The sequence below is a fragment of the Gorilla gorilla genome, chromosome 5 (assembly GCF_029281585.2).
Source record: "Gorilla gorilla gorilla isolate KB3781 chromosome 5, NHGRI_mGorGor1-v2.1_pri, whole genome shotgun sequence".
NCBI lineage: Eukaryota > Metazoa > Chordata > Mammalia > Primates > Hominidae > Gorilla > Gorilla gorilla.
In genome coordinates this window covers 71956611-71981542 of record NC_073229.2, presented here as the reverse complement: position 1 = coordinate 71981542, position 24932 = coordinate 71956611, and the positions used below count along the sequence as shown (strand labels likewise).

Sequence of the window (24932 nt, the reverse complement as noted above, 5' to 3'; positions counted from 1 at the left end):
TCTCATGATGGAGAGTGAGTTCTCACAAAAGCTGATGGTTTTATAAGGGGTTGTTTGCCCTTTGCCTACACTTCTCTCTCTCGCTGCCATGTGAAGAAAGTCCTTGCTTCTCCTTCATTTTCTCCCATGATTATAAGTTTCCTGAGGCTTCCCAAGCCATGAAGAACTGTGAGTCAATTAAACCTCTTTTCTTTATAAATTACCCAGTCTCAGACAGTTCTTTATAGCAGTATGAAAATGGGCTAATACAAACTTGGAAGTCCCACTTCATTTATGGCATCCAGGGATTACTTATGCTTTATCGAGCATTTCTGCATTTACATGGGAGGCTAAATTTTCACATCAGATTAGCCTTCCATTTTGACAGGAACCGGTTAGCATACAGATGAATTATTATAAATATGCTTGGCTAAAATACAATAAGTTCTGTTCCTAAAATATTTCTATTTTTGAAATTGCAAATATTTCAGAGCTTATTTTAATGTATAATTATTGTTTTAATCTCTGAGAGATCAACAATAACTGAAAACTGAAAGCCTCATGGTTCCATGTTATCACCAAGTATATAGGAGTATGAATCACCAAACAATGATGAGGCACCTGAAGTCCTTTGTACACAGTGTCTAACATTGTTTGTTTTCTGGGTTTTGACTCATGTCATTCTTTACAGGTACCACTGCTTGCTGCCATTCCTGGTTGCTTGATGGCAGTAGGGTGTCTTGGATAAGTGCTCCCCTTCTCTAATTGCTGTGGGCCAGGTTAGTGTGCACTGAGGTTTAGGAAAATTGCCCTTCAGAATATCCATCATGGTGTTTTTGTCAGTTCACCTAAGGTTTCATTATTAACCTCATAATGGAATATAGGTAATAATAATGATTTCTTCTAAAATCTTAGGTTTTATACCATTTAACAATTTTTTCTTATTGCAATAATGAAAGCATTCTCTATTGATCCCCTAAGTTAAATGAATAGCTTCTGTGAAATATGCTGAATTAAATGCATCATAACTGAAAAAAAATGGCTAAATTTCTACCTCAATAATTATAGGAAAGAAGTTACATATTAACAATAAAGTTTTACTTTACAATTTGTATTACTAATATTTTTTAGTATATTGTACTAAATAATACCAAATTATTATCACAGGGAAAAGAGAGAAAAGGCTCAAACATATTAATTAAATTAGGAAAAAATCTAAATATCTTTTTATCCAGTCTCTATAAATCCCCCAAATTCCTTCATTGGGAATCATGACATAATAATAAGATGCTTTAGACACCCCCAGACATTTTTATTTCATCCAGTATTATGAACTCCGTATCACTGCTATCAGAAAGTTCCCAAAGAAAGTGCAAAATTAAATGTAAACCACAAAGTGGAGTGGATATGCATAATACTAATACAGATTTGTCCTTAGCAAAGAGGAAGAATAGTGACTTATATGTTTTATCACTAAAGTAACCAGGTTTTTTCAATGAACCCAATTACGTCCAATCCTTTGAGAAGCCACCCTGTGCATGTCTAATACAGGTTAATGCTGTTTATTAGAAGTTATAGCTATAATTATGTCATCAATATTGTAGCAATTATTTTCCAAAATGTGAGGAGAGACTGTGTGGTGAACTAAGCAGATGATGGGAAAAGGTTGCTACATTTGAACACCTGCATCACCTGAATAAAGGTGGAGAAGAAACTTGAAGTACCTAAAAATAAATTTGAAATTGGATTTGAACAACATTAAAATTTTGATCATTCATATCGCTCCAGTTTTACACCAACTGGGAAGAGTAACATTTGAGATGAGTATAAGAATGGCTCTTGTGTGAAATAAAAATTCATAATCCATATTCTACAGCCTTTGACATTGTTTTAATCATATAAGAAAAAATAATGAGAGAAAGAGAGAGATGGGCTTTAGCCATTACTGCATCCTTCAAAAAAAGAAATTTAAAAAACTAATAGAGCAGTCAAAAAATTATGAAGGTAAAAAAAATTTATTTCAAAAAAATAAATTAAATAATTAAGTTATATAGAAACTAAAAGAGTTAAAGACCAAGTAAAAGTAAGGATTTGAAATCCATTGAAAGATAAATTCCTACACAAGGCACCACTTGCCCCAAGCCAGCTTTGGAGAAACCTTTTCATCTCCCAAAGACTTGATGCCAAAGGCAAACAAAGAACAGCCAAGCTCCTTATCCATCATTTAGATTTTCCATTCCTTGCAATCTGCAGCATTTCACATTCATGACAGGTATTTTTTTGGTCGGCATCACTCTAACAGACACCATCTTGGGGGCCTGGGGCAAAAATCAAGTTGCATTAGATAAAAAGTGTTAAACAGTTGCCTTTTCTTTCTGTACTCTGATACTCTACTTTTAGCATGCTTTTTTTGCCTTTCTGTAGTCATGTCCCTTCCACCTGAATATAATGTCAGGTTTGATACCGTTAAGATGCTTCTTTTCCCTTTTTCTCTGTTGACTCTAACTGTCCTGAATCTTCCTTTCTCAAAGTTCAAGAGCTCTAATCCATGATAATGTGCTAATTGAATTATGTTATTTCTCCCCCTCAAGACTGATGTACAGGTAAGCAGAAAGACGACACTCAAAATAAGAATTGGGCACTTAGTTATTACTGAGTGCTAAGCTTGGCATTGAGGACATATAAAATTATAAAATGATAAAGACTCTGTCTTACTCTTAACCAGGAGAGCGTTCTTATTGTTTGTACATAAGGCACTGGTCAAAACAATGAATCCATGTTGAAAATGTTAGACGCCAAGGCCATGAGATAAATTATGACACATCATGCCTTCCTTACTTTGAACTGCTTATTCTTACTATCGATGGAACTTACCCTGTCTAAGAGTCGGAGGTTGCAGTGAGTCACGATCGCGCCACTGCACTCCAGCCTGGTAACAGAGAGAGACTCTGTCTCAAAAAAAAAAAAAAACTTACCCTGTCTAAATATCTCACTAAAGACCATTTATAAGTTAGTAATACACCCCCCATAATATCTAATATAAAGAGTAGATATAGAAATTTTTTTAAGTTTGATTCTTTAAGATAGGGAATGATGATTCTAACTTGTCATGAACATAGTTGGTAGACGGAACAAGTGGGCATAGGTGATCAGTAAAAGTCATAGTTTATATGTACAAATAGGGAAATAAAAGATCAGATCAAGCAGAAGTTTGTCTGAAATAAGGCACCTTCCCATTTGATGAAATCTAAAATGGCAAGGAAAAGGATACAAGGCAGAAGGTTTGTCTCATTCAATCTCTTCTCTGCCTCCTCATCTAGCAGAATGCAGAAATATTTCTGAACAAATATAAAATGAAATAAGTAATGATCAGTCTAGTGGAATTTCTTGCTTAAACTGTTGCCAGTTCTTCCTAAAACTCATCAAATCTCTGGCATCATCCTACCTTGAAGCAGATCTGGACCTGATTTGGATTAATTCACCTCTCGTCCTAAGATCTATGACTGCATTATTGCACATCACCTCTGAAACACTCCAGTATAACAACGTTTCCAAGCATAACAACAAGAAGAGTGTGTGAGCTGGCAAAATTGGGATGACCTTTATTTGAATACCTGTATATATAGTGGAAAATACTATTAATAAAGTTTGACACATTTTTCAATATACTCTGATATTTTGGAAGGAATATGCTTCCATTGTAATGACATTTTTCTGTCTCTCGAGCTCATTAAAATGAGATCTTACCTGTATGCTATCTAATATTTAATAATTCCATCTCAGATATTTCCTCTGCACTTAAAAGTAATTTATAAAATGTAGAGGATTTATAAAATAAGTTGTTATCAATAGAATGTGATTCCAACTAAGAGGTTTTTGATGCATTAGTAATAGGACCAAATACTACCCTATTTTCAGAGGTTATTCTTTATTAAGAAAGCATACTATGGTTTTGAATTATATAAATGTGATGAATTTATACTGGTAGTAAAAAATGATAAACATTTAGAAGGGCACATATAATGCAATGACAAAAAATTCCCTCTACAAAGTTCATAGAATGAAAATAGAATGAAATAGAATGTTAATAGATAATTCATCCCTGAGGGGTGAAGCAAGATGGTAGAATAAAAACTTACAGTGTTCGTACCTCCCGCAGGAACACCACATTTTAGCAACTATCTACACATAGAAAACCACCCTCTCAAGAACCAAATAAAGTGAGCAATCATAGTACCTAGTTTTAACTTCATATTGCTGAAAGAGGCATTGGAGGGGGTTGGAGAGACAGTCTTGAATTGTTAATGTCACCCTTCCCCCCACTCCCCAGTAGTGACCATGCAGCACAGAGAGTCTGTGCACTTGGGAAAGGAAGAGCACAGCAACTGGGGGACATTACATTGAACTCAGTGCTGCCTTGTTACAGCAGAAAGCAAAACTATGTTGGGCTCAGCCAGTGCCCACAGATGGAGAGAGCATTTGGAGTAGGCCTATACAGAGGGGAACTGCCCATCCCAGCAGTTGGAAGTTGACTGTCTTGGCAAGGCTCACCACCATAGGCAAAAGTGCTCTGGGATTCTAGGCAAACGGAGGAAAGTCTAGGACATAAGGACTGCAATTCCTAGGCAACTCCTAGTACTGCACTGAGCTCAGAGCCAGTAGACTAGGGTGGTACATGACCTAGGGAGACACCAGCTGGCATGGCAAAGGGAGTACTTGTGCTATTTCTTCCCCAACTCCAGACAGTGCTGCTCGCAGCAACAAAAGTGACTCCTTGCTTCTGCTTAAGGAGAGCAGAATGAAGAGTAAAGAGGACTTTGTCTTACATCCTGGAGATCAGCTCATCCACAATTGGATAGAGCACTAGGCAGAGCTATGATGCCCCCATTACAGGCCCTGGCTCATGATGTTTCTAGGCATATCCTGGGCAAAAAGAGAACCTGCTGCCTTGAAGGAAAAGACCAGTCCTGGCAGGACTCATCACTTGCTGACTAAAGAGCCATTGGGTACTGAATAACCAGCAATGATACCCAGGTAGTACACCATGGGCCTTAGGCTCTGAGATGGGCTGACTTCAGGTATGACCCATCACGTTCTCAGCTGTGGTGGCTATAGTGACAGACTCGTCTGTCTGAGAAAAGCATAGGGAAAAGTAAAGCGAACTTTGTCTTGCACCTTAGGTACCAGCTTGATCACAGGGAGGTACAGCAACAAACAGGCTTTTGAGGTCCCTGAATCCAGGCATAGGCTCTTAGACATCATTTCTGGACCAGCCCTGGGCCAGAAGGGAGCCCATTGCCCTGAAGGGTGAGTCCCTGGCCTGGAAGTATTTCCCACACGCTGACTAAAGAGCCCTTGGGCTTTTAGTGAACATCAGTGGTGGCCCAGCAGACCACCGCCCCAGCCCATGTGCTGGTGGTGGTGGTGGCCACAGGGAGAGGCTCTTTTGCCTGTGGAAAGGGGAGGGAAGAGCAGAAAGAACTTTGTATTGTGGCTTGAGTGCTAGCTTAGCTTCAGAGAAATAGAACATCAGGTAAATTTCTAAGGGTTTTGACTCTAAACTCTGTCTCCCAGACAACATTTGTGGAACCGCGGAGGGCCTGGGGGAACTTGCCACAGGGGTGCATGCATCTCACCCCCAGTTCCAGGCAGCTCAGTACAGAGAGAGAGACTTCATTTCTCTGAGAGAAAGTAAGGGAAGAAACCAAAAGTCTCTGCCTGATAATTCAAAGACAGGCATAAGCAAGCCCAGACTGTCTAGACTACAAAAAATACCTAACTCTTCAATGTTGAGACACTGACAAACATCCACAAGCATCAAGATCATCCAGAAAAACATAACCTCATAAAACAAACTAAATAAGGCACCAGAAACCAGTCATGGAAGAACAGGGATATGTGACCTCTCAGACAGAGAATTCAAAATAGCTGTGTTGAGACTACTCAAAGAAATTCAAGATAACACAGAGAAGGAATTTAGAATTCCATTAGATAAATTTAACAAAGAGATTGAAATAATTAAAACAAAATCAAGCAGAAATACTGGAGCTGCAAAATGCAATTAGCATACTGCAGAATGCATCAGAGTCCTTTAATAGCAGAACTGACCAAGAAGAAGAAAGAATTAATAAGCTCAAAGGCAGGTAATTTGAAAATGTGCAAAGTCAGAGGAGACAAAAAAGAATAAAAAACAACGAAGCACACCTTCCATATTTAGAAAATAGCCTCAAAAGGGCAAATCAAAGAGTTATTGGCCTTGAAGATGAGGTAGAGAAAGAAACAAGGGTAGGAGATAGGAGTAGAAAGTTTGTTCAAAGGTACAATAACAGAAAATTTCCCAAACCTAGAGAAAGATATCAATATTCAAGTACAGGAAGGCTATAGAACACCAAGAAGATTTAACCCACGGAAGATGACCTCAAGGCATTTAATAATCAAGTTCCCAAAAGTAAAGGATAAAGAAAGGATCCTAAAAGTAGAAAGAGAAAAGAAACAAATAACACACAATGGAGCTCCAATATGTCTGGCAGCAGACTTTTCAGTGGAAACATTACAGGCCAGGAGATAGTCACACGGCATATTTAAAGTGCTGAAGGAAAAACAAACAAGCAACAACAAAAAAAAGTTTACCCAAGAATAGTATATCTGGTGAAAATATCCTCCAAGCATGAAAGAGAAATAAAGACCTTCCCAGAAAACAAAAGCTGAGGGATTTCATTAACACCAGACCTGTCTACAAGAAATGCTAAAGAGGGCTCTTCAATTCGAAAGAAAAGACTGTTAATGAGCAGGAAGAAATCATCAGAAGATACAAAACTCACTGGTAATAGTAGGCACACAGAAAAACACAGAATATTATAACACTGTAATTGTGGTATGTAAACTGCTTTTAAGTAGAAAGACTAAATGATGAACCAGTCAAAAATAATAATTACAACTTTTTAAGACATAGTATAATAAGACATAAAAAAACAACAAAAAGTTAAAAAGCAGGGACATGAAGTTAAAGTGCAGGGTTTTTATTAGTTTTCTTTTTGCATGTTTGTTTATGCAATTAGTGTCAAGTGTTGTCATCAGTTTAAAATAATGAATAAGATAGTATTTACAAGACTCATGGTAACCTCAATTTAAAAACCATACAACAGATACACAAAAAATAAAAAAGCAAAAAATTAAAGCATACCACCAGAGAAAATCACATTCACGAAAAGAAAGACAGAAAAAAGGAAAAGAAAAAAGAAAATACCACAAAACAACCAGAAAACTAATAACAAAAGGGCAGGGGTAAGTCCCTACATATCAATAATATCATTCAACGTGTGAGAACTAAGCTGTCCAATCAAAAGTCATAGAGTGGCTGAATGGATGAAAAACAACCCAATCACCTGTTGCCTACAGGAAACACACTTAGCCTATAAACATACTCACAGAGTGAAAATAAAGGGATGGAAAAAAAGATATATTCCATGCCAATGAAAACCAAAATAGAGCACAAGTAGCTATACTTAGATCAGACACAATAGATACCAACACAAAAACTGTAAGAAGAGACAAAGAATGTCATTATATAATGATAAAAGGGTCAGTTCAGCAAAAGGCTACAATGATTGCAAACTTACATGCAGCCAACACTGGAGCACCCAGATATATAAAGCAAATACTGTTAGAGCTAAAGAGAGACATAGACCTCAATGCAATAATAGCTGGAGACTTCAACACCCCAATTTTAGTATTGGACAGATCTCCCAGACAGAAAATCAACAGAGAAACATCAGACTTAACCTGCACTATAGACCAAATGGACCTAATAGATATTTACAGAACATTTTATCCAACAGCTATACATGCTTCAACACATGCTTCTCCTTAGCACATGGATCATTCTCAAGGATAGACTGTATGTTAGGTCACAAAACAAGTCTTAAAACATTCAAAAAATTAAAATAATATCAAGCATCTTCTCTGACCACCAGGAGATTAAGCTAGAAATCAATAACAACAGGAAATTTGGTAACTATACAAACACATAGAAATTAAACAATATGCTCCTGAATGACCAGTGGGTCAATGAAGAAATTAAGAAAGAAATTGAAAGATTTCTTTAAACGAATGATAATGGAAATGCAAAATACCAAAACCTACAGGATATAGCAAAGCAGTAAAATTTATAGCTGTAAGTGCCTACATAAAAACAAACTTTGAATAACCTAATAAAACACCTTAAACAACTAGAAAGTCAAGAGCAAACCAAACCCAAAATTAGTAGAAGAAAAATAATAAATATCAGAGCAGAAATAAATAAATTTGAAACAAAGAAAGCAATTCAAAAGATCAATGAAACAAAAAGGTGGTTTTTGAAAAGAAAGAAAATTGACAAATCTTTAGGCAGACTAATAAAAAAAGGGAAGAAACACAAATAAAATCAGAGATGAAAATGAAAACATTACAACTGAAACTATAGAATTTTTTTCCTTATGTACTTTTTTATTATTTTATTTTATTTTAAGTTTCAAGATACATGTGCAGGACATGCAGATTAGTTCCCCGTGTAAATGTGTGCTTTGGTGGTTTCTACACCTATCAACCCATCACTTAGGCATTAAGCCCCACATGCATTAGCTGTTTATCCTGACGCTCTCCCTCTCCCTATCCTCCCGAGAGGCCCCAATGTGTGTTGTTCCCCTCCACCCCGCCCGTGTCTATGTGTTCTTATTGTTCAGGTCCCACTTATAAGTGAGAATATGTGGTGTTTGGTTTTCTGTTCCTGTATTAGTTTGTTGAGGCTAATGGCTTCCAGCTCCATCCGTGTTCCCGCAAAAGACATGATCTTTTTCCTTTATATGGCTACATAGTATTCCATGGTGTATATGTACCGCATTTTCTTCATCCAGTCTCTCATTGATGGGCATTTGGGTTGATTCCATCTTTTTGCTATTGTGAATAGAGCTGCAATTAATGTACACTTGCATATGTCTTTATAACAGAATGACTTATATTCCTTTGGGTATATACCCAGTAATGGGATTGCTGGGTGAAATGGTATTTCTGGTTCTAGGTCTCTAAGGAATCACCACACTGTCTTCCACAATGGTTGAAGTAATTTACATTCCCACCAACAGTGTAAAAGCATTTCTATTTCTCCACAGCCTCACCAGCATCTGTTGTTTCTTGACTTTTTTAATAATTGCCATTCTGACTGGTGTGAGATGGTATCTCATTGCGGTTTTGATTTGTGTTTCTCTAATGATCTGTGATGTTAAGCTTTTTTTCATGTTTCTTGGCTGCCTAAATGTCTTCTTTTGGCAATTGTCTGTTTGTGTCCTTTGTCCACCTTTTAGTGGGGTTGTTTGTTTTTTTCTTTTAAGTTTGTTTAAGTTCCTTGTAGATTCTGGATATTAGACCTTTGTCAGATGGATAGATTGTAAAAATTTCTCCCATTCTCTAGGTTGTCTGTTCACTCTGATGATAATTTCTTTTGCTGTGCAAAAGCTCGTTAATTAGATCCCATTTGTCAATTTTTGCTTTTGATGAAATTACTTCTGATGTTTTTGTCATGAAATCTTTGCCTGTGCCAGTCCTGAATGGTATTGCCTAGATTTTCTTCTAGGGTTTTTATAGTTAGAGGCTTTACATTTAAGTCTTTAATTCATCTTGAGTTAATTTTTGTATAAAGTGTGAGGAAGGGGTCCAGTTTCAATTTTCTGCTTACGGCTAGCCAATTTTCCCAGCACCTTTTATTAAATAGGGAATATTTTCCCCATTGCTTGTTTTTGTCAGGTTTGTTGAAGATCAGATAGTTGTAGATGTGTGGTCTTATTTCTGAGATCTCTGTTCTGTTCCATTGGTCTATGTGTCTGTTTTTGTACCAGTACCATGCTGTTTTGGTTCCTGTAGCCTTGTAGTATAGTTTGAAGTAGGGTAGCATGATGCCTTCAGCTTTGTTCTTTTTGCTTAGGATTGTCTTGTCTATACAGGCTGTTTTTTGGTTTCATATGAACTTTTAAGTTTTTTTTTTCTAATTCTGTGAAGAATGTCAATGGTAGTTTAATGGGAATAGCATTGAATCTATAAATTACTTTGGGCAGTATGGCCGTTTTCACAATATTGATTCTTCCTATGCAGGAGCATGGAATAAAACCACAGAAATTTAAAGGATTATTAATAGGTACTATGAGCAACTATATGCCAATATGTTGGAAAATCTAGAGGAAATTGATAAATTCCTAGATACATACAACCTATCAAGACTGAACCATGAAGAAATCCAATGCCTGAACAGATCAATAACAACTAATGAAATCAAAGTTGTAATAAAAAGTCTCCCAGTAAAGCAAAGCCCGGGACACAGTGGCTTCACTGCTGAATTTTATGAAACATTTAAAGAAGAATTAATACCAATTCTACTTAAGCTATTCAAAAAAAAAAAAACAAACAAACAAAGGAGAAGGGAATACTACAAATCTCATTCTATAATGAGACCCGTATTACCCTGATACCAAAGCCAGAAAGATACATCAAACTAAGAAAACCACAGGCCAATATCTCTGATGAATATTGATGCAAAAATCCTCAACAAAATGCTAGCAAAACAAATTCAACAGTGCATTAAACAGATCCTTCATCATGATCAAGTAGGATTTATCCCAGGGATGCAATGATGGTTTAACATATGCAAATCAATCAATGTGATATGTCATATTAACAAAATAAATGACAAAAACCATATCATCATTGATGCTGAAAAAGCATTTGATAAAATTCAACATCCCTTCATGATAAAAAAAACTCTCAAAAAACTGGGCACAGAAGGAATATATCTAAACATAATAAAAGCCATATATGACAGAGCCACAGCTAGAATCACACAGAATGAGGAAAACCTGAAAGCTTTTCTTTTGAGATCTGGAAGACGACAACGATGTCCACTGTCACCACTGTTATTCAATACATAACTGGAAGTCAGACAAGAGAAAAAATAAAGGGCACCTAAATTGGAAAGAAAGAAGTCAAATTATCCTTGTTTGCAGATGACATTATCTTATATTTGGAAAAACCTAACTACTCCACCAAAAAACTATTAGAACTGATAAATGAATTCAGTAAAGGTGCAGGATACAAAATCAACATACAAAAATCAGTAGCATTTCTACATACCAATAGTGAACAATCTAAAAAAGAAGTCAAAAGAGTACTATCATGTACATTAATAGCCACAAGTAAAAGCAATAACCTAGGAATTCACTTAACCAAAGAAGTGAAAAATCTCTACAATGAAAACTATAAAGCGCTGATGAAAGAAATTGAAGAGGACACACAAAAAATGAAATACATCCCATGTTCTTGGATTTAAAGAATCAATATTGTTATAATGTCCATACTACCCAAAGTACTAGAGATTCAAAGCAATTCCTATCAAAATACCAATGACATTCTTCACAAAAATAGAATAAACAATCCTAAAATTTATAGGGAACTACAAAAGACCCAGAATCACCAAAGCTATCCCGAGAAAAAGGAACAAAACTGGAGGAGTCATTATCTGACTCCAAATTCTGCTACAGAGCTATATAGTAACCAAAACAACATGGTACTGGCATAAAAACAGACACATAGACCAATGGAACAGAATACAGAACCCAGAAACAAATTTGCTCACTTACAGTGAACTCATTTTTGACAAAGGTGGCAAGAACACACATAAGGAAAAGATAGTCTTTTCAATAAATGATGCTGGGAAAGCTGGGTGTCCATATGCAAAAGAATAAAACTAGACCCCGTATATCTTGCCATATATAAAAATCAAATCAGAATGAATTAAATACTTAAACCTAAGACCTCAAACTATGAGACTGCTACAAGAGAACATCAGAAAAACTTTCCAGGACATTCTTCTGGGCAAAAATTTCTCCAGTAATACCCCACAAGCACCGGCAATCAAAGCAAAAATGGACAAATGGGATCACATCATGTTAAAAAGCTTCTACCCAGCAAAGGAAACAATCAATAAAGTGAAGGGATAATCCACAGAATGGGAAAAAATATTTGCAAACTACCCATCTGAGAAGGGATTAATAACCAGAATATATAAGGAGCTCAAACAGCTCTATAAAAAAGTATTATAATTGTAGTTTAAAATTGGCAAAAGATTTCAATAGATATTTCTCAAAAGGAAACATCCAAATGGCAAACAAGCGTATGAAAAGATGCTCAACATCATTGATCATCAGATAAATGCTAATCAAAACTACAATGAGATATTATCTCACCTCAGTTAAAATGGGTTTAATCCAAAAGACAGGTAATAAGAAAGCTTATGAGCATGTGGAGAAAAGGGAACCCTCATATACTGTTGGTGGGACTGTACACCACCAATTAGTACGACCACTATAAAGAACAACTTGGAAGTTCCTCAGAAAATGAAAAAGAAAGAGCTACCATGTATGATCCAACAATTTCACTGCTGGTCATATACCCAAAAGAAAGAAAATCAGTATATTAAAGAGGTATCTGCACTCACATGTTTGCCACAGCACTGTTCACAATATCTAAGATTTAGAAGCAACCTAAGTGTCCTTCAATAAATGAATGAATAAAGAAAACATGGTACTTATACACAATGGAGTACTATTCAGCCTTTATAAAGAATGAGATCCTGTCATTTGCTACAACATGTATGGAACTGGAGGTCATTATGTTAAATGAAATAAGCCAGGCACAGAAGGACAAACAACACATGTTCTCACTTATTCGTGGGATCCAAAAATCAAAACAATTGAAGTCATGGAGATAGAGAGCAGAAGAATGGTTACCAGAGGCTGGGAATGGTGGGGGTTGCTTTGGGGTGGGGAGGTGGGGATGGTTATCGAGTACAAAAAAATTAGAAAGAATTAACAAGATCTGGTATTTGATAGCACAACCAATTATTATTGACTATAGTCAATAATAATCTAATTGTACATTTTAAAATAACTAAAAGAGTATAATCAGATTATTTGTAACATAAAGGATGAAAGCTTGAGGGGACAGATACCCCATTTTCCATGATGTAATTATTACGCATTGCATTCCTATATCGAAATATCTCATGTACCCCATACGTAGCTACTATGTACCCACAAAATAAAAATATTAAAATTTGCTTAGAAAGGAAATTTATTTACACGAAGGAAATAAACTTTAAAAATGAGTGTCATAAGAAATAACTCATACCTTATCTGATGTGAGTTAATGTACATTTAAGCACATGATTTAAAACCCTGGAAACAGCAAATCACTATCATTTTAGATGTTAATATGACCAAATATGAAATTATTTCTTCTAAGTTTAGGCTGAAGGTTATTGGGCATGAAGAAATAATTTGGACCCAGGGTATAAATACGAATGGATAAAATATTTAAAGAATGAAACTATTTCCAGTATGTACTTATACTTCTACAAGTATATAGAAGTATCAAATGGCAGCAACTTTGACATGAAGAAAATTTGGGTTGGGTTTTGCCTGCTCTGTGACTTCTGAGGCTTGTTTTCCCACTCTGTATAATGGAGATTTTAAAATAAGAATACCCACCTCATAGCTTTGATATATGGTTTAAATGAGATAGCCAAGCTTTATTTTCAAGGTAAGAGCTCAGAATATTAGTTATTATTATTGTTGAATTCAGCATCTTTTTAAAAGAATCAAATGAAATATTAATGATAAATTAGCCATCCCTGCTAGTGACCTAAGGCTCACTCCCTATTCAACATATTGTTAGCCTAGTTTCAATTCTGTTACACTTAAAAGAATCTCAATTAAATTATTGTAAAATAGCCTGCTTTTTAAGAAGACCACGGACTGTAGAAAACCTTTACTTTAATTAGTCTGAATTAGTGTTGCTTTTACTGCACCTGGCTCATCCTAAAAAACAGACTGTATGAAATGTCACAATATGTGCAATAAAGACCCAAAGAAAGAAACATTATTTTGAGTTGATTTTCTTTGTTTATTTTTTTCTTTTTTTTTTTTCCAGAGAAGTCAGTCTTTCAACAAAGGCCTATAAAGTGGAATTAGCCATACACTTTCTTGTTATTTTATTAAACCATTATAATTATCCCAGGAAAACTGGAAAACCTATGAATACATAGAAAACTAGCAAATTTGTAAGTTGGTTTTAACATCAATAGGTTCTCTGGCTACCTCCTCTCTATTTCTACAATAAGGTATCTTTCTCATTTACTATTTTAACTGTTTACTATCTGTCTTATCATTGGAATACATGCTTCAGAAACTGGCATACTGTCATTGTGTTCACTCTTCTCACCCCAGTGACTCCTCAGTGAATGGTACTCGGTAGACACTCAATAAATATTTGTCGAATCAATGAATAGAGGTGGAAAACTGAATAACAGAGCTAGAAATAGTGACTAGCTTTTCTACTAGTCTTGATCCATAGATTATATACTATACCTTTTAATTTTTATTTTTTAATTGGCAAATAATAATTGTACATATCCATGGGATGCATAGTGGTGTTTTGAGACATACAACGTGTAGTAATCAGATACATCATACTTTTAAAGAACTCTCAGAAATAGGAATTTTCGGTAGTCAGTACTAACTTGTTCAGGATATCCTCAAGTGTAACAAAACTTTTTTTTCTTGGCTCTAATTTATGTCTTCCCTTTATTCAACCTTCTCTGTAGTATAGGAGTTGGTAGCCTGCACGATCCCTGCTTTTGAGTTTAATCTAAGAATATCTACAAAGTCAATGACGCACTGAGTCCCAGCAGTTATATATTCTGAAGATGACAACTTTCTCCAAAGTTTGAAGACAGATGATGAAATATTGAAATGTTTCAGAAATAGACTTCTCAGAGTTGCTTTTTAGTTTTCATGGGAGAAGAGAGAAATATATAGTGATAAATTAATTAATTAAATCATAGCTAGTAAACTCATACTTAAAGTGAGACATCCCATAGTTCAGTCAATACTAATATTAGAATTTTTAGAAGAACAGTGTCATTCTTTTTAAAAAACAGAACATATTGTATTTAAGACATACAAGATAAGCTCTTGTTCATTTAAGACCAAAGCTTATAGCTAAACTGAACTTCTGCTCTAAAATTTAATCTTTTCTCCTCAAACTAAATGTATCAGACATCACTTAGTAAATTGTAATAACTACAGCCAAATATGTACAAATGTGACTAATCCGAGAGCTGGCGCCAAACTAGTTTTGACCTTTCATTGTAAAATGATCCTTTATGGTCTTCCAAAAGACATGGATGTGTTTTAGGGGCCACAAACAACAATTCAAATGTCATGTTGTAAAATAAAGTGAAAACAAAGCTTCTTACATAGGAAACGAATTTTAATTAAGGTCAAGAATCTTATCTGAATTAGAGTTTATATTTGTTCTAGCCTATACTGAACCTGTTTGATGGTTCATTCTTAACTCTGAATGACTTAAAGGCTCTCACAACATTAAGGGCATGAAAGTTAACCTACTTTAATTAAGTCTGATAGTTGATTGAAAGTAAATAATACTTTGAAATAATTTCTAACTATGGAGATTGAAGAAGCCGCTCCAGAATCATTTCAATTGCTACCAAATTAACCCCTCCCAGAGAGGAATGGATAATGACATCAACCCTTTGAACCTATTGAAAACTAATCTAATTAGAGACATTTTGCTGAAAGGCAAGAGTAGATAAGAGAAGAAGGAGAGAGAGCAAAAATAGCAGCAACTTTTTTGGGGGCTCTGGCTCTTGTAAAATGTATTAGTCACAAAAAGTATAGAAACACCTTTAGGAAACTTTCTTTTCTTGTACCCACTAACGAATCAAGGAACTCAATTAAATCAAGATATTTCTAGTCTTCCAAAGATAGATAAGAGGAAGAGAAGAAAGGAGATATGAATAAAGGAAAAAGGGAAAGGAAAGGGAAAGCTTTTAGTTATTGAGCAATTCCTGTGTATCAGAATTCCATTAAGGGCTTTTCGTACATTAGCTAATACAAATCTTACATAAGAAAATTATTAGTATCCCCATTTCATAGATGAAGAAACAAAGGCACAGGAAGGTAAAATGGTGAGTAATTTTCCCAGAATCAGACAGTTATCTAAAAGCAACACTGTGATTTTAAACTGGGGTCTAGTCTACTAATGCCTTCATTCTTTTTAAGTATTACTCCAAATGGCTTCCAATAATAATGAAAAATAACAGCGAAACTTCCAGGAAATGCTCTAAGCAGTGTTCCTACCCACATCCTCTAAACATAATTTTCTGGATGTGATAAAATTTAGTAATTTCACCCAGTTTATTACTTGCCTTGGGGAGATTCAAATGAAGGCAGAACTGTACAAATTACAATGATGATATGACACAAAATACACATTTAATAACTATTTACTCTGCATAATTATGATAAAAACTACAAGTGTGTAAATTAAATGGAATAGTTTACTAATTTGTTTTAGACTTAACACTAAACACTTACTAAGGAGATAATCTTGTTTCTACTAGAATACGTTTGGTCAGAAGCAGAAGTTGACCACATGATGGAAAATACAATTATTAGGTGAGTGAACACTGGAGTTGGGATGAGGCTATGCAGGTGTATGTCTAACACACTCAGAGCCAGCTACCCATAATTATTTGAATTGAATGTCAGTCTATATCTATCCACTATATCTATCCAGTTTTGCTCATAAGTTGAAATTGGTTTATTTGTTAATAATTTAAATGAAGGAAAGCAACAAAAGAGTCAAAGTTGATTAAACTGGCAATCCCATTAGAAATGGACAAATCTTAACGTTTCAAGCATATGAGTTGACTATTCTATAAGCATAATAAACCATTACAAAAATGAAAATGTCATCTAAGTGTTGATAACTAGAAAATCAAGAAGCAGGTGTGGCAGTTCTATTTAGCTAAACTAATCCAACTAGACCTCACTTAAGAACAAATTTATTTGATAAGCTTACCTGATGTTTTATCTCTGACATAACCTGATTTTCTGTATCTGAGCCAATCATATCATCCTACCCTTCAACTTATAAAAAAAAATTAATTCTATTTAAATTACTGTGTAATAGTGTTCTCTCCAAAGCATACACAGGCACCCATTTGAAAAGCAGTGTGTATAATTATAAAGGTACTTACATATTTGGTTTCTCGACCAGCTGCTCTTGGAAGAGTTGTAGGAGTCTGTATGAAAATAAAAACAATTATACATCTGAAATAATAAAGTAAATAATAATAGACTCAACTTCTGGAATGTGTTCACCTTCTTCTCAATTGAGACTTTCTAAACATTGCTCTCTCTATACAATATCATTTTTTAGAAAATTATTTTATAAAATGATATCACTTGATTATTCTTTTCACTGACTTTATCAGCTTTCTGGTAATTTCTCCTTATTTATTGATGATGTCAGCTCACGGATCATAATAGTTCTTTCCTCATGTTTCTTCCATAATTTTTGCCTATTTCAAAATTCATGTAGAAATCTCTGTCTTTTCCATTTTTTGAGCTCCTCAATTACAAAGATGTTCTCATCTACTCCAATTCAATCATTCACTCCCAGAAAGCTCCTTAACTTTACCTTCACCAGTAAAACAGAAACTCTCAGAAATTTCAATTACAAATGTCCCACACTCAGAACTCTACCTCCTATCCACCACCTTCATTTCTCTAGTGCTACTAGGGCAACATCCACATCATTGGGACTTCCAAATCACTGACCTTCCTCAGCTTTATTCTGGCTTTACCTCTTATCTCGTATTATTTAATATTATAAGCCATTTTAATACTTTCACTTTTTTATCTTCCTCTTTTCCTGCGACCAGTTCACTTACAAAAAAAAAAAAAAAAAGACCTCAACCCTAAATTGACCTTACCATCCATTTTTCTCCATACTTGTATCTGAGAAGCAAAACATTGTTGGAGAAACTCTTTCAAACAAACTAATTAATTTTATTTTAAATTAACAATTATCAATTTCAAATGTGCATTCAGTACTGCCCCAAATTTTTCTTTGGTAGGCCCACTTTCTGAGATGAAATAGCTATTTGATTCATTCATCCACTCAATACGTATTTGTGTATCTACTGTGTGTGCCAGTCACTGTTCTACACCCCTGGGACTTATTGGTGAACAGAAGAGACAAAGATGTCCTGCCATTGAGGAGTTCACATTCTGGAAGAAAAGAAATAAGCAATGAAATCATAAATAAGTGAATTATATGTTAGAAAGGAATAAATGCAATGAAAAAGAGTAGAAATAATTTGAAGCCCGGGGTAATATACGCTTCCAGATAAAAATTTATTTGCTTCTACAAAATACCTTGTATTTTTCTGGAACACCTAGATGTTAAGGAGGTCAAGAGTGCTGGGAGTCTACAATTTTAAATTAGATGATCAATGTTGAGAAGGTGACATTTGAAGGAGACTTCAAAGACTTGAAGGAGTAAGGGAGTTGAGTAGGTAGTATTCTAGATAAAGAGCATTCCAACAAGAGGGAACAAGTGCAAAGTTTCTAAGGTGGATTTTCTCCTCTGAGAATGTTGGATAGAAAACTGGAAGTAATCTTTCCACAAAGGACAATAAAAAATCTGACCAATATATTGAAAAATATTTAATCAAAAACATCAATGAACTAAAAAGAAAGTGAAAAATTACTGGGCAAAATCAAAAGAGGATGGGGACCTGAAGAGAGAAGCCCAGCATTTCAGAACTGCTTTTGCCCTGGGGATGTTTGCAAATAATGATGAGTTGCTTGAGAAGCTAACCCAAACTTTTGAAATCTCACGGGTATAGAGAGAGAAAGTCAACCAGGACTTGCCAAAAACAGACTGTGCCCCTAGGAGTAAGAGTGACCCAGAAGACACATGGTCTTCAGCCTGGTATCAAATCATCTGAAGATGACTGTCTAGAAAAAATAATCTCAGAAACTTAAATTAAATTCAGGTAGTTTTTTCTTGCTAGTGCTCCCAATGTCTGACAGAAACAAAGAAAAGACTTTCTATAAAAGGTAATATCATCTGAAGTCTCCATTTCTATTAAGAAATTTTCAAATAGGATATCTAGCATACAATCAGATTCAGATACACAAAAAGGCAAGACAATGTGAATGAGGATGAGCAGAAATAATAAACAACCAAAAAAGACCCACAGAGATTAAGAAATGTGTCTTTTCAGAACCAGACTGAAAACAACCATACTTAACCATGATTTTGGAGATAAAGGTTAAGCTGAAAAATTTTCACAGTATGCTAGAAACTATGAAATGATCACTGATATAACTGATTTGAAAAGAAACTAAATGTGCTAAGACAGGGGCATGCTTGACATATCCAAGGCACAACAAGGAGGCTACCAGGCTGGGATGGAGTGAGTAAAGGAGAGAGTTGGAAGAAAGCCAGTCACAGAAGTATTGGGGCACCAGACCATACAGGACCTTGTGAGGACTTTGCTTATATTCTGAGGTTTGAAATGCGTAAGCATTTCTGGTTTTAAATAGAGGAGGGTCATGATCTGACCTAAGCTTTAAAAGGTTTTCTGCGTTTGATGTGTTAAGAATAAACTATTGTGAGTCAGGGGTATAGGGACAAAACTCTTGTACTATCCAACAAAACACGGTGGCTCAGTAGTGCAGAAGCCATGGCATAATCATAGTCGACATATTCTGAAGCTATAGAAACAGGATTTCTAGCAGAAGAGATGTGAAATGTGAGAGAAAGAGAAGAATAAAACATGACACCAAAGTTTTTGGCCTTGAGCAAATGAAAGAGCAAAATTCTACCAATAGAGATGAGAAGGCAACATATGGAATCATTTTGTGGGAGAAAATCTAGATTTTATTTGTATGCATATTGAGGATAAGACATTTGTTAGAAGTCTAAATGGAAATGAAGATAGGTATTTGGAAGTCTGCAGTTTGAGAAAGAATCCTGGACTAGAAATAGAGTTGTCGGCATATATGTAGTTAGTTTTTATAACATAAAACAGGGTGAGATCACCAAAGGAATGAATATAGAGAGGAATGAGAAGTTTGAGGACTCATGACTAGAGCATCCCAACATTAACAGTTTGGGAAGAAGAAGATGAACCAGCAAAGGAGACTAAGAAATGACAATAAAAAAGGGAGATAGAGGAAAAACAGAGAGACTATGGAGTTCTAAAATACTCTAGAGGAAAATATATCAAAGAGGAGGGTGTGAGCAACTATCTCAAATTCTGTTGCTGTCATCTCAACTCAGGACTGGGCTTATTGCAATGCATAGGACTTCAGGAACCTTGGAAAAAGGGGTTTTGGTGACATAAAAAAGGGGATCTAAGAGGAAACTGGAGAAAAGGAATTGAAAGTAGAATATATAAACTTTTTTTGACTTTTTCAAATTCATCCCCATCACACCTTCTCCCCTTAATCTTGGTTAATGATCTTACATTTTACTTCATTGAAAGGTATTAGTTATGAAATAACTAAAGATATTGGTTATAAAATTATTTCTCTTCCACCAAACTACAAACATTCTTGCATCTGTAGCTGTCATGTCCTTTATTTTCCATCCTGTTACAATGGAGGACATTTCCAGCTTCTTAGCAAATGGTCTTAGCACATTTGGGCCGCTATAACAAAATATTATTGACTGGGTGGCTTATAAACAACAGAAATTTATTTTCCACAGTTCTGGATGCTGGGAGGTCTAAAATCCAGGCACTAGCAGATTTGGTGTCTGGTGAGGGACCACTTCTGGTTCATAGATGGTGCCATCTTGCATGTCTTTACATGGTGGAAAGGGTAAGAGGTTTCTCTCTGGACTGTTTTGTAAGGGAACTTATCCCATTCATAAGGTCCCCATCCTCACAACCCAATCATTTTCTAATGGCCCCACCTCCTAATACCTTCATATATTTCAACATATGAATTCTGAGTGGGTGGGTGGGGCACAAATATTCAGACCTTTACTTCCCTTTCTTCTCTAGAATTAGTACTTCTTTCTCTACTAAGACCAATGCCACAGTATGCAAATTTGATCTTGTCATTTTCAGCTTCACAAAACAAAAAATTCTTTCTTGACCTCACTACCAACCTAATTTCCTTTTCCTTTTAACGGCCAAACATTTCAAAATAGTTGTTTTGTTTTGTTCTGTTTTTACGTATTCTATCCCTGCTTTCTCATGCCACAACACATTTAAACATCAGAGATAAGGAGATCAACGGGGTGAAGTGAGGGACTAAAATCTGAGGGTAGTAAAAAGAGGTAACGATGAAGACAATATCAAAGTGGTCCTTCAGCCTTTGGTGAGAAAATAGTTAACTCTAGGTTTCAACAACTGGCTAGCTTCTGATGAATCTTTCCCTTGATCCCTTCTCAGCAATGACGACTGGGACAGCTATTGGAAGAGAAGAATATACCATAAGCAGAGGTGCAGGGAGGCAGAAATAGGGTCAGGGTCACCAGGGTGGAGAGGAAGTGGCAAGTGGAAACTGGTTGATACTATGGCGCTTCGCCCTTCTGAAGCACATGCTCCTCCTGCTCTTAAAGAATAAATAAATAAACCTCACCAGAACCGGCAAGTGCTAGGACTTGGGCTTCAGGACCTGCCACCCCAGGCACCAGGCATATATACACCCAACTTAGCTGGTATGCTCAGGGAAATTTGAGTTTCCATGGAAACATAATAAGACATCTGAAAAACTTAAATACTATAAAAGAAAACAATGTTTCCTCTATTCCACTCCTAAGTATTTACCCAAGATAAGTGAAATCATATATCCATACAAAGTCTTGTTTACAAACGTTCTTGGCAGCTTTATTAGTAATAGCTCCGAATTAGAAATAACCCAGCCATCTATTAACTGGTGAATAGATAAATAAAGGATGGAACATCCACACAGTGGACTACTAATCAGCAATTAAAAAAAAAAAAGAGCTACTGATCCATGCAATAATATGGATGAATTTAAAATGCCTTCTACTAAGTAGAGGCTAAAGTGACTACAGACTATATAATTACATTTATATGATATTCTTGAAAAGGCAAAAGCATAAGAACACGTGAAAAGATAAGTGGTTTCTCAGGACTTGGATTGGAGGGAAGTATGTACTAAAAAGGAGCACAAGGAACTTTTTCAGTTGATGGAAATATTTTGTTTGGAATGTGGTAGTAATTATACGATTGGATTCTTTTGTCAAAACTCAGAGCTGTAAACTAAAAGGATGGAGTTTACAGTGATTAAATATTACCTCAATAAATCTGATTTAGAAGAAAAAGCTATGTTAGCTTCAACAAAGAATGTAATACAGGAATTGAAGGAAAGAATAGATACTGACCAAAATCTTGAACTGGAATATTAGATCAAGGATTCCTCTTGAAGGAATTAGAAAATAATAAATAGAAAAATATGAAGAGTAAGAGACATGAAATACAGAATCAAAAGTAACAAAATCAGTATTATGAGAGTCCCATGTGGGAATAAATATTTGTAAAAATAATGATCAAAAGTTACCAAGAATGTAAGGGGAAGAAAAGATTGAACACATCATGTGAAAGGTCATAGAAGGTAACAATCAAAATATGTAAGAAAAAAATGCATACCTAAATACACCATAAAAAAAATCTGTAAGATCATACATAAAGTTTTAAAAACTATAGAGCAATTCTGTAAATGATCACTCTATAGCAGAGGAACAAGTATCATGCTGACAAAATACTTCGTAAGTATGTTGTTGAAGAAAAAGAAGCCTGGGGGAAAATGTTGAAGAAAGAGTACCTACAATTTTATTCGCAGGAAAACTATAATTTAAATGAAAGGCAAAATAAAGATGTTATCATGAACAGAGTTCACAAAATCTACACAAAAAGATCTTGCTTTATACAACTTGAAGCAAGATTCCAACAAGAAAAACAATAAATCCAGGAAAAAGCTTTGAATGTGTGCAAAATAAGGATCTAAATCAGAAATAAGTATCCAAACAAAGGAAAGATAATGAAGTGTTCAGACATAAAGTTCAAAACAATACTAATAAATTGTACATGTATGTGCTTGTGTTTGTATATACAGGTTGACTAAAAACAAGTAGAAAGTGAAAAGTGCTATAGTACTTACAAAATTGTGAGAAAAGGCATTTACATGTTTTAAAATTGATACAAAATTAAGCATAATAATTGTCTTTAATAATGTATATGTAACTACCAGAAGTAACAAGATATAAACTAAAATTTTCAAAATGTTCAAACTAGTAAATATCAAAATTGCCTAAGGAAAGCAGAAAAAAACAAGAGAAATAAAAACATTTTAAATAGAAAACATGAAATAAGATAGCAAAAATTCACCCTAACATAACAAGAATTGCAATAATTATAAATGGCTTAAAGTCCCTGGTAAATAGAATCTAATTGAATGTAAAAATTATATGCAGAAACATGCTGCTCTGAGAAAATTAGACAAAAGGGTATGAAAAAAAGGAAAGTAGCAGTAAAAGATACATCTAGGAAAACAAGAATTAGAAATTATAAATATAAAGTCACTATTTTAATACTCAAGAGAAAAACCTTAAGTTAAAAAATGATTATATATGCTGATAAAGCTTCTAAAAACTCAAAAACGAGAATGAATGCCAACACACAAGCACCAGCAATATGGTTTCAAAATATACAAGTCAAATCTAACAAACACTTCTTTAGACTTATCTTTCTCTGACCCTTGGCCGCAATCAACACAATTATATTCGCAAACACTCTCTTCTTATAGCTTCCATGATATCACATTGCTCTGATTTTCCTCACCATAAAAGCCTTTTCATTCTCATTTGCTCGTCTCCACCTCCTTTGTCAGACCTGTGATGTTATGTTCCTTGGAACTCTGTACAGGACGCTCACGGTGTCTACGTGCCAATGACCCTCAAATATCACTGATCAGCTTCAAACACACAGGTTTAAGCTTTCTTGATAAGCACTTCAAACTCATCCTTGTCTAAAATTGACATAACCCTCTGCCTGCCACTATACAGCTCTTCCTTCACTGTTGTCTATCCTCAAAGCAGAGACCTGCAGTATTCTCTCTCCTTCGCTACCCGCACCCAAACTCTTGGCAAGCCTCAAACCGTCATGCTTCTCCAGCTCTTCTGAACCTACCCTATCCAGACCACCATCACTGATTGTTTCCCTGACTGCAGCAGCCTCCTCACAGCAGCCATATTTTTCATCTTCTACGGTTTCATATTATTCCCACCATGGTTTTATGTCTCCCCATTTTCTGTGGAATCCAAGTTTCATGCCATGGCAAATAAGTGTTTAAATCACTGTGCTTAACCCAGTTTCTCAACATCATTTGCACTGTTCATCCCTAGCTCAGTGTACAGTAAGCTCATTGGCTAACTTCTTTATTTTCATACACACTAAGCTCTTTCATGCTTCAGGAAATTTACACATGCCTGTTTCTCTACCTGAAAGCTATTATTCCTGATCAAAATTTCTGTGGCTGGCTCTTTTCCATCTTTGGGTCTCAGCTTGAATTCTACCCCTTGATCACTACATTCAAAGCTTGTACCTTAGGTTACTCAGCCTTGCTTATGTTCCTAGTGCCTTGCTGCACCAGACTTATGGTAGGTGCTTAATAAATACCTGTTGAATGAAAAATTGCCTTAAATGTAGTGGCCTAAAATACTGGGTTTTTGAACACCGTAAGCCTTAAGTATTTGTTAAAGAAACCAGTAATATAGATTACTATTCATATACAACTTCTTAAATCCTATTCTCATTATATTTAATATAATACAGGTCTTTCACATGTTCAATGAATGAAATACGAAAAATATATTTTAAAATTGATAACATATTTGACAAATCAAAGTTTTAGATTAAAAGGCTTAAAGGATATACAACAAAATAGACTTCAAATACAGAAATTACAATTATCCACCTGTGAGTCCTCTGCTAAAATATAATTAATATGACAATAATT

At 35.2% G+C, this 24932-nt stretch overlaps 1 protein-coding gene across 10 annotated transcripts in view; it reads right to left on the bottom strand.

The window, feature by feature from the left end:
- The window catches only part of MLIP (muscular LMNA interacting protein), a 243042-nt gene that overhangs the window by 79516 nt on the left and 138594 nt on the right, over positions 1 to 24932 (bottom strand). For all 10 annotated transcript variants that reach the window (XM_055391124.2, XM_004044223.5, XM_055391123.2 and 7 more), the window contains one exon: positions 17123 to 17167. In XM_055391124.2, coding sequence (XP_055247099.1) covers positions 17123 to 17167 — 45 coding nt within the window. The remainder of the gene's footprint in view (positions 1 to 17122; positions 17168 to 24932) is intronic.